The following is an 11,156-nucleotide window of genomic DNA, read 5'->3' as shown; positions in this document are numbered from 1 at the left end:
TCACTTTTTTACCGATCTTCATTCCAATTAAAGATTTTTGTTTCTGCCGAACTGGCCAACTCGAAATTAGCCTTTTTGGTGAATCTATATAGGATTTTAACAACTTCATTCAAGGATTATCAAACATTACAGTTTGAACCTTCTATTCCGCATCAATTAAGATGAAATTCGTGGTAAAAACACACCTGCACCGCTCACCACGTCTAGGCGAACTGAACCAAATCCCAGGTAAACCCGACATTTCCTTAGAAACTCCCTTGGTCCTTCTTCACACTCAATGCGGGCTCGTTCCCCACATAACACATTGGGTGCTAAAACGCATCACACAAGCGCCTCAAATCCTTCAAATCCCCATTGTCAGCATGCACTATCACCAGGATGCCATAGAGTACTATAATGGAAGGCTCTCGGAGTTCATTGGCAGTAAAGAGAGCTTAACTTACATCACGTTGCATGACCCTGCAAATTTAATGCAACAAGGGCACCATATTAAAGATAAAGTTCCTGTGTTTACAAAAAGGGGTAAAGTCTTATATGATGCTGAGCAATATATGAATATGATTGAGAAATTTAGACCTGACATGTATGTTTTGTTGTCAGACGGAGATACCAATGTGGGTAGCCCCAACAAACGGGTATTGAAAGCTGTTGACAACACTGTTGCTTTTGTTGAACAATGTATCGAAAAATTCAAAAATTCTGAAGCTTTAAAAAATGCTTTTGTCATAGCCCCTATTGCAGGAGGTTATTCCTTAAAATCGCGGAAAAAATGTATAGATCGCCTTTTAAAGCATGACGAACATTTTCAAGGGTATTTAATAGATGGCCTCCATAATAATGGAGCAGAAGTAGAATTCATCCCAATGCATGAGGTAAAACCTATAATCGAACATATTGTAGAACAACTACCTCCTCATAAACTGAGAGCAGTCCAAGGCTGCTGGAGTCCTCTACATATCATCAAATTGGTCAACTGTGGTATTGACATTTTTGACACTTCCTATTGCAAAATTGTAACTGAAAGATCAGCAGCCCTAGTCTTCTCTATTGATAATAATGAAATCTCTGAAGCCTATGAAATAAACCTGCACCAGAATAAGTATGCTGAACAATTCCAGCCATTGTTGAAACACTGTGAATGTATCACATGCAAGAGCTACACTCGAGGGTACATTCATCATTTATTGACTGTCCGGGAGCTGTTGGGTAATGTGCTAATAATGATTCATAATGTACATCATATGCTAAGGTTTTTTGAAAAAATTCGGGAGTGCATAAAAAATGACAATGTCAGTGAACTCGAAAAAAGAATTGAAGATCAATTTAAATTGAGTAAATGTGGAGAATTTTCTAGTTTGCAAAGTGACAGATCCAGTACCAGTGTAGAATGATGACATCTTGATTTTGTATATATATTTTAAGTTTTTTATAGAGGTTTTTTTTTACTTACCCAGCTAAACATTATGCATCCAGAATTAATCATAACAGTGTAGGCGGCTGTATCTCGTACGCCACTCACGACTCAGAAACCAAGTAAAACAGAACATAGAATATAACAAAAATATTTGATAGTCGTGATACTGTAACTAAGAACCAAAGAGTGGGTAAACTGGATATGTAATTCTTTGGGGGTGACCGACTTTCAAACTTTATATAAAGCATAAGACCAATTCGATATAATACAATTTAAAGGGATCTTGCATTTTTACTCTTTTTTTACAACTCTTCCTATTGTCCATTTGCCTTGATCCCGTAATTACTACCGACGTCAATGAATTGTTGCATTCATCAAAGAAGGATTTTCCAACTTTGTTCAATCACAAACAAGGAAGTCCTTAGTGTTTATTATGATTTACAGCTCAAATAATTAAGGTCGTCTTATCTCAACGTAGTAGCGCTCTACTTATCTTTTTTTCCGAATTTTGTAATGCAACTATTGACATTAGAGGTTTTTTTATAGATAAAGACACGGTGTTTAATTGATACGATATTTAACAACAGTAAAATATTTTTTTAATGCTAAATATCCATGAATTTCCCACTGGTCCACAAACGATACGAATTCGCAATTGTTCTATATGTTTTAACAATTACAAAAATTCCTTTGCACATGTATATAATATTAAATAAAAAGTTGAGTGTACCGCACTTATCTATAAAGTATTGCGCTGTAGACGGATTTTAATAATCAATAAACAACAACAAAATTCCTGGTGATATTTTTGCAGACAATCATAAGACTTTATAATTGATTAATTTGGCTGAATTAATTATTTGGCGATAAGAAGGATGATCTCTGTTCGGTATGCAGTGTTTTATAATTTTTTTTACAATCAGAAAAAATAATTCTTATATAGACATGCATTGAAGTTTTCAAAAGTTAATGTTTTATCTACAAACAGCCTTGAATGATTTATAATTTGACCTTTGATCGATTTCTGTGAAATAGTTTGTTATTTTCTATTTATTTGCCATTGTCGTTTATTACAATACATTCCAGAAATATATAATTTTGTTTCAGTGGGTGTATTTTCAACATATAAAATGATCTTTCCGACGACCCTTCATATTCCATTAGATTAGAACGTTTTTATGATCTAGTAAACAGGATAAATCATTTCATATTACATCGAAACTACAAATTTAAGTTAATCAATGAAATCATTTGCAATTTTTATTGCACCTTAAATAATGAACTTTGCGACATAGTTTCAGCTTTATGGTAGTTTTATTATCTTATAATCTTTGGTGTGGTTGTGGCATGAATAATCGAATAACGATAAATTGCTGATCCGTATTCGATTACACTATCCCTAATTTTATTTTCAAATTTTTGTCAAAATTGTTCTAGCTTGTGTGCTCGGTAATAATCTTATTGTCTTGGACCTTTGAAGCAAGTACGTTGCTCCAAGCCCTTTCGACGTTTCTTCATGCAAGAACATTTCATTATCCCAAGATCGCACGCAAAGATTCAAGTTATGTAGTTTTGACTTCGGTGTTGCCCTCTCATTCCCAATATGTTGAAAGATTTTTCACTCGCCACTTACATCTATTCGGTAAATTTGGAATAGTTTTAAAGCATGTTGCCATTCGTACTATGACCCAGAATTAGGATAAGGAATTTTATTGTGAAATGACTTTAAAAAACACATACAAATATATATGTATATAAGAAATGACGTGAAAATGACCAAGTAAGCAGCAGTCTGGCATGTCACGTTTTGTCAGCATCGCGGAATTCTTTCCAGATACTTTTTTCTCGTGCTTTCATGTTAAATATGATTTATTGTAATTAATAGTGCAAACAAAACACCACTCACACATTTCATCTAAAACATTATTCATTTTAGTAATATTATCGCATTGCAACTTCAAATGATGCCCACTCCGGAAAGTGCAATGAATTATATTTTTCTATTTTGTTGAAGTACGTAGATAAAAGTTTTTTTGCTGATTTTAGAATTTTTAGCATTCTGGACAAATTTGTCCAGTTGGCTTACAATCTATTACCAGTAATCAATAACAATGATTGTTTTTCAACTAATGCACGTCCAATTAAGTGATTTTATTTGCTCATGCCATGAAACCCGATAAAAAGTTTGAGATTTTTGAGGCAACAATAAGACCAATTATTTTAGATATGGGCGGATCACGCGTCTGAACTGTGACATACTGTTGCTGAGTCGCTCATATTCGACGATTCTGAAATAACGAGGTTCAGAAGTCCATTTACTTTAAAATTTTTACTATAAATAATTGAAAAAATCGTTTTTATTTTAATGGTCGTTTCACAAACAAATAAACCAAAAAAAATATTTCGTCGAGAATTGAAAAGCTTATATATACAGTATGAGTCATTTTGGAGCTGATATCACGACATAATTCAAAACCCAACGGCATGGTTTGCATATGGTGTGTGAGGGAACTTTTCTTATCGCTGTTACGATGCGTGAAACCATGTTAGTATGTTAATCAAGTTGAAACATTGAAAAACTGCTGCGTCTGAAAAGATTTTATCACGCCCCAAACCCCAGCTTGTCGCTCTGGACGAACCATATTGGGCATGCTAAAAGATTTTTTTTTTAAATATTTAAATATGAAATTAAACGTAAACGGGTGGGAATAGCAAATCATCGTTTTGAATTATGATTAAACACTTTATTGCCGGCGGTGGTTGTTACAAAACAGAGTAAGGAAAATGTGCAGAATGTGGACCCTGTACCAAACTCGGACACGTTTTACTTTGCAAAAAAAATCTTTTTGAATTTTGTGTTATGCGACAGTCTAATCCAAAAATTTATTTTCAGATCATCTTCGGCCTTCCTTCAAAGTAAGCCCACTTTCTGGGAATTTTAATGTTTATGCTCGTTTGTCCCTTATTTCAAATTATATAATTCTTAAAAATGGACCCAGAATATCAAAATTATGCACACGTAGTACGTTCACATATTAAGTGAATCTTGTCTACATTGCCCCCTGTATTATATAACAATCATCTTCATTATTTACTTTAAGACTCATTTCGAATTCCACAATCGAATTCGCGGACCTCTGATAACTTTCCAATGGGGAAATATCACGTTCATGTTTCTCCAGACACTTTTAAGCATGTTTTACACCACGTGATATCATGCCCCCCGTTTTGGGAATATATCGCTTTCAACATTGGTTTAATAGAAGCATGCAGGGTGATTTATAACTATGAAATCGAACTTCTAAGAATTACTCAGTGCAACACTAGAAGACATTTGAGTATAAGAACCTGTGGCCGGAAATGTCTCCCTGAAGCACTACAGCCTCATGATGCCTTAAGACATATACGTGCAAAAACGTGTTTTATTGAGTTATTTCATTTATCATCGAGGCAAAATGTCTTCAAAACGCCCCATTAATCATTCAACAGCAAATGGGATTGGAACATGATGGGGCGTTTGCACACTTTTCTAATCAAGCCTGTGAGTAGTTGGATCGTCAGTTCAAGTTACGTTGGATCGAAAGAGGTGATCTAGTTCCGTGGTCTCCTGGATCATTTAACATATATAGACTTCTTTCTGTGGGGAGACGTAAAGTTTCCGGTTTATAAAACGTTAGCTGAAACAGGGAAAAACCTGATCGTACAAATTGCTACGACATTTGAAGTAGTTCAAAACGATTATCGAAAATGTTTAGCCGAGTCTTCATGAATTATATACATCGTTTAAACCGGTGGTTTAATTTAAGGACATTTTGGACGATTCCTGTAATGTTATTAGTAAAAATAAATTAAAATGAAACATATCAAAACTCGATAAAACATATTTTTGCACATAATTGCCTTAAAGAATCACAATGTGCTAAAGATGAAGTGGTCTGACTAGCCATCTTCAGCGAAATCACACTGAAAGCGCCACTGGCCGTCCTGATGAATCTTCCGGGTGTTTCAGTTTGGATTAAGAGAGAGACTGTGGTTTACCATAGGAGGATTGAAACAGTGGAAGCAAATATTAGGCAAAACGGGTCATTCGAGGGTTGGTTGGCTCCTTTAAGTAGACATTCCAATCGTATTTTCGGAGAGAACATTCTAGAGAGAGAAGAATTTCGATTGAACTTCTTCAGCCGCCATTGGACAATAAACCGATTAGGTGTGCTAGTCCAGATAGTCAAGATACTGTTGATGTCGCTACGCGAAAGGAAGTCAGAGAAGGGACGGAACAAGAGATTTACCCATATCTGTACCGATAGTCAAGTGGTGCTGCGAGCTGTGTTTGTAGAGGCCGGATGAGTCCGAAGCTCGTGGGAACGGACGCAGAGACGCTATCCAGGAACAAGTGGACACAGAAATGCCTGATGAACGTATCGTCACAAGACTGATGGAGTAAATCCTGGGGTTATACCCAATGATAATTGCAAAATAAAAAGGGAAGCATGGGAAATAAACACAACAAAATGATCACGATGCAGAAAATTATCAGCTTCAAAACAAATTGTATTACGATGGTTCTTAGAGCTCTGGAATGGTTCGAATTGAAAAAAATAACAAAATGTGTTAGCGCTAAGGAAAACTAAGAAAGGTGAATAATTGATATGATACGAAAAATATCGGTTAATAGAAGAGATTGGAAATGGTCACTGATGGCCAAAATGATACAGATTTTAGTTAGTCAAGTGGCGCCTAGTTACCTAAAAGGATTTTCTCATCAAAAACACATGCTGAAGAAACGTTCTCCTTAAGCCGTTGTAGTCTCTTTAATTACAAATAAATATCACACGCCCAATTAGCGTCGATTTCACAACTCGAAAATTGTTGGTCAATTCCATTTATCACCGGGAGTAATTTCGATATAATATCAATGTAAATTAGTCAGGAAAAAATGGGCAGACGACTCGTGCATTATCTAACTTCGGAGCCCATGCCCCCGCCGGATGATCTTTTATTATTTACCAACGACAACCAGCCAAAGTGTGGATCTTATCGAGATAAGTTCCTAATTAAAATAATAAGAAACACCAGTCTGATTAATTTAATTAAATGTGTATATTTAAAGCCCCGTATTCTTCCTGGTACGTTACTTGCTTGTGTTCTCTCGAGCGGAGTACATAATTTCGTGTATTAGAGTTCGTTGGAGTAAGATCACTTTAAGAGCCTCATTTGGCCATCACGTAGTGACAGTGCAAACATTTAATTCTTCTTCGTCCGATCCAGTGCAGAGACTGATTAGCCATGGTTCATTTCCAGGTATGTTTAAGTCTTATTTTTTACTAAACTTTTTAATGTAGGATCTGTTCTGTTGTGTTTTAAAACGACCTCTAAAATTTGATTTAAAAAAAAATTAATTAATAGAGCATCAGGCTCTAATTACATTAGCTACGAAAATATCAAGAGCGAAGAAGTTAATTAAGACGATTATACATATTGCTGTTAAAGTAAAGTTCATGTTTACAGAACGTGATAAATTGGGGCATAAACACCAATGAAATCTAATTTAACTTGATACCGCGTAAAGCTCGATGCCACTTGTAAATTGTAAAATTGCTGTAATGGGGATTTATGGATCTCAATTATAGGTGTAAGAAAAGCCGGTTAGAAATTTTGTAGTGTCCCGCAGATCAGTAACTAAAACATGATCATTTTTATTGCACAGATCAGGGTAGTGACGAAGTTTAGATTACATAAGAGGTTTCAAAGAAAGATGATTTTTTTATTGCTACATGTGTTGAAAAAGTTAAATTATGAAGAAAACATTGTTACCTAAAACTTCTTGGAAAATACTCCATTAAGGAGGTATAGGAGCTCTAAAATGACATAGCACGTCACTGAACAATTTGTGAGAATACAAAGGTACGCCACTTTCTTTTGCTCGCAAATAAAAGTTATTCTTGAATCCTTCGTTAAATTTATGAGGAAGAAGTTGTCTTCGATAATTTGGACAATGTGTCGTTTTTCACTAGAAAAATAATAACCATTGAATGTGTGATATAATTTAGTTCAAGCTCATTTCCCTAATATTTGATCTAGAAGGGTTTTCCGAAATCGCCCCACTCTTGAGAATCTACTCTGAGAGACCCATTTTCGAGCTAGGCGGTCTTAAAACGCGAATGTGTCGTTTCAACTGATGCCCAGTTTATCTTGATTGAACAAAAATTTCCGAAATAATTTTCAGTTTGAGGAAAAAGCGTGGCCAATGCGGCTACAAATTCATTAATGTTTATTCTTGAATATGTCTTTTCCTACGAAATCAGCAAAGTAGGAGTTTGAGCGCATATTTTTTAAACAAAGGGTATTATCTTGTAATCCTGTAAATGACGGAAAAGGAAGGGAAACCTGAATGTGGATACAAAATTTCAGTAAAATTTGTGAAAACTAACTAAAAAAAATTGTTTTACTGGTTTTGGTAGTCATGGGAGCAGCCCAGTTCTAACGACTTTTCTAATGTATGCTATGAAAAACAGGTCGCATTAATCTCCCCGATAGCCTATGTTAGCCGGTACCGGGAATTTTTTCTGCCTCGTCTATTTCCTGAGATACGGACTAACGAAATAATTCATAGGAATTTTCATGATTTTTTGACCCTTCTAAATAAAATTGTTGAAATTGCATTTTTAAGGTTCGAGAGCTTCGATAAAGATATTTAATGTCAATGTAGGATCTATATCTGTTAAGTATAGCAATGAAAACCATCTTAAAATATTAGAAATTTTTCTGATTCATTTTCACAATTGAGCCTATTTCAAATTTGACAAAAATTCCGTTTCATAATCCTAAAATTTCCTTTCCAGAACATCTTGATTGCCTTCTTTGTCAGCATGCTAATACTGCAGTCAGAATCAAGGACGACTAAAAGATATAGCACTACAACTGAGAATTTAGGCGTGAAAATTAATTGGGACAAGACTGACAACCCTTGCCTTTTTGATGTAAGTAGCAAATTATTTTTTTTTTCATATCGAAAGATGTGCAATTGTAAATATCTAATAAATAAATACATGTTAGAGCACAAAAGGAGAAGTGTGCCAGCGTTGTGCAAAGCAGACCAAATCCCCAATCGTGTATCCAATGTGCTGCCATAACGAGGAAAAAGTTTATGACTGGTGTTACAGCTATATCAGCTACGACGGAAGACCTTAATGTTGGATGAAAAATCGTATATGTACTTACATAATATTCATATGACAAAAATAACGCGCATAATATTTAATTTTCCAATCGAAATTATTCCTTTTTCTGAATATGTAAATTTTATTGCTTTTCGTATATAACTAATCGACTATTCTCAGTAGCGCAAGTGGAAAGAAAAATCAGAGCCATGGGACAACTAGAATTTGATATTATATTAAATAGGAATATAATGTGATAATATGTAGATATTTATTAAATACGTGCTAATTTAATGTTCACATTCTCTCGAACAGCATTTACACACACACACACACACACACACACACAAATGTATATATATATATGTAGCTTAAAGATTATTATTGCATAGAAAGCAAAAAATGTATCATAAACTATATTTATTATAATCATTTCGTGAAAAAACAATATCCGAATACGTTTAAAATTGTTTATTACTAAATATAGGCTGTGAAAATGTTGTTCGTTGAATGGTGTGAATACAGAGTACACTGCATCAGTAGCTGCATCAATGATGCTCTTAATTATTGTAATCTACCTGTTAATATTTATTTTTTATGTATTTTTAAATAATAAACGATTAAATACGTTTGATGTTGTTTTCATTACATTTAAGGTCTGCGAAATTCAGATTTTTTTTTTTGGGAGGACGTTTCAGGCAAGCCACTGAACTTTAAAAGAGTAAACTGTCGTACATCTCATGAAAATTTGAACTGGAAAAATTTCAGTTACTCCAAATTAAAAAATCTTTAGATTTTAAACGCAAATATAAATCATAGATTCATTGTTCAATATTCATCATTTATTTAGTACTCCTAGGTTACTTTGTAGGTAGATCATAGACCTCCATAATTTGCGGTAATTAAAAGAACTATTAATTACTTTTAGATCATTTTATTTTGTTCAGAGAAGTATTATGTTAATATTACAATTAAACTGCAAAACTATTAATCTTAAACGTACATTTTTTCATACTTGAAAAATTAATAAGAATGCCATTGTCTGTGACGCCAATTCACCGTATACTTCGATAGTAATGACATCTATAAACCGTGCGATGTTCCAGTTGATAAACGTTAGTAGATTTCTTCTTTCGTCTAATACCGACTCTGACCACTTACATATAGATGGAACCACAAATAATATTCTATAAATGTCTTTATTTGAAAATTAGTGTATCTCATGTTGCGGTGTGAAAATGGCGCCACGTCCAAATGTATTTGAATAAAATAGTCTACATGTAAAGGGATTCCGCCATCCAAAATTCAGTCTGTAAGCCATAGCTCGTTGAAATCGGAGCAACCAATTTTCATAAATTTTTTAGGTCGAAATTGTGATACACTCCACTGAATTTTAAAAGAGCAAACTGTCGTACATCTCATAAAAATTTGAAAAATTTCGATTACACCGAATTAAAAAATTTTTCGATTTTAAACGTAAATATAGATCACAGCTACATCGTTCAATACTTATCGACTACTTGTTACACCTACCTTACTTTGTAGATGTTGTAACTCGGTTTTTAGTAGTAATTAGAACGACATCCGATTACCTTTATGTAATTTTATTATAGGAAGACTTATTATATTAATATTACAATCGCATTACAAAAAAATTAATCTTAAATGTACATTTTTTTAACTTAAAAAAGTGTATCGGTATTCGGTGGTTTGTGACGTCAATCTTCTTATAGGTTATTTTGTAGTATCTTCTACAACTTGATGTAGAATTTAGTATTTCTCCTAATTACACATTTCTTCCTGAACGTTAAATGAACTTCGTTGAGTCTGAAGGATGCATAGAGACTAAAGAACAAAAAGAAGAGTGAAATGCGAAATTTTAAGCCAAAATTTTATTCAGATATATAAATATATATATAGTTATCTAAATTTTGCCTGCAAACTAGTATTAATTTAGAACTGATCGCATCATGAGCCACCCTAGAAAAGGCAGGAATAAACCTTAAAAATTAAAATTTCGAATTAAAACATTTTGCAATTTATTAATAATATTAATAATTTGATGTTTAAATCGTAATGTGTTTTGATTCAAAATCATATATCAAAAGAAGCTCCTATCTGGTTCCAAGGAAAATTCTATTTTAAAGATTTAATTGGTCTAAATTAGGAAATAACATCAATTAAATCATCAGTTAAAAATAGTTTTTATTAATTCAGCATGTGTATTATTACAACACATTCTTGGTTTTGTTTAAACCTGTTTCGACGTGTCGCCACTCTCCCTGAAGTGTCGATATTTGAAATTGTTGGGGTTGAGCTGGTTGCTGCGATTATTCAAGTAGAGCGATTGCCTGAATTTGAGAAGCTTATATTAATGCACTTGTAGATCCAACCCATAAAATGAATTAAAATCAACAACCAAAGTCCACAAAATAGACCTACTGATTGTCAGGACCACCACCTGAGATACCCGTACTCGAGTAATAGATGTCGTTGATAAGATTGAGTTAGTTGGCGCAATTGTCCATATCTTCGTGCTATTCAGATATTTTTTAGAAACATTTTTGACAGTATAGACTACT

At 33.8% G+C, this 11,156-nt stretch overlaps 2 protein-coding genes across 2 annotated transcripts; both read left to right on the top strand.

The window, feature by feature from the left end:
- The first annotated feature begins 6 nt into the window (after positions 1 to 6).
- LOC136346154 (queuine tRNA-ribosyltransferase accessory subunit 2) lies at positions 7 to 1,702 on the top strand. The gene is made up of 2 exons (XM_066295082.1): positions 7 to 522; positions 601 to 1,702. The coding sequence occupies exons 1-2, from the start codon at positions 162 to 164 to the stop codon at positions 1,389 to 1,391; spliced, it is 1,152 nt and encodes a 383-aa protein (XP_066151179.1). The 5' UTR covers positions 7 to 161; the 3' UTR covers positions 1,392 to 1,702.
- A 4,810-nt stretch (positions 1,703 to 6,512) lies between these two features.
- On the top strand, positions 6,513 to 9,203 carry LOC136346187 (uncharacterized). The gene is made up of 3 exons (XM_066295125.1): positions 6,513 to 6,715; positions 8,257 to 8,394; positions 8,471 to 9,203. The coding sequence occupies exons 1-3, from the start codon at positions 6,701 to 6,703 to the stop codon at positions 8,603 to 8,605; spliced, it is 288 nt and encodes a 95-aa protein (XP_066151222.1). The 5' UTR covers positions 6,513 to 6,700; the 3' UTR covers positions 8,606 to 9,203.
- The last annotated feature ends 1,953 nt before the right edge of the window (positions 9,204 to 11,156 follow it).

The sequence above is a fragment of the Euwallacea fornicatus genome, chromosome 22 (assembly GCF_040115645.1).
Source record: "Euwallacea fornicatus isolate EFF26 chromosome 22, ASM4011564v1, whole genome shotgun sequence".
NCBI classification, from domain to species: Eukaryota; Metazoa; Arthropoda; class Insecta; order Coleoptera; family Curculionidae; genus Euwallacea; species Euwallacea fornicatus.
This window is presented reverse-complemented; position numbering and strand designations above follow the sequence as displayed.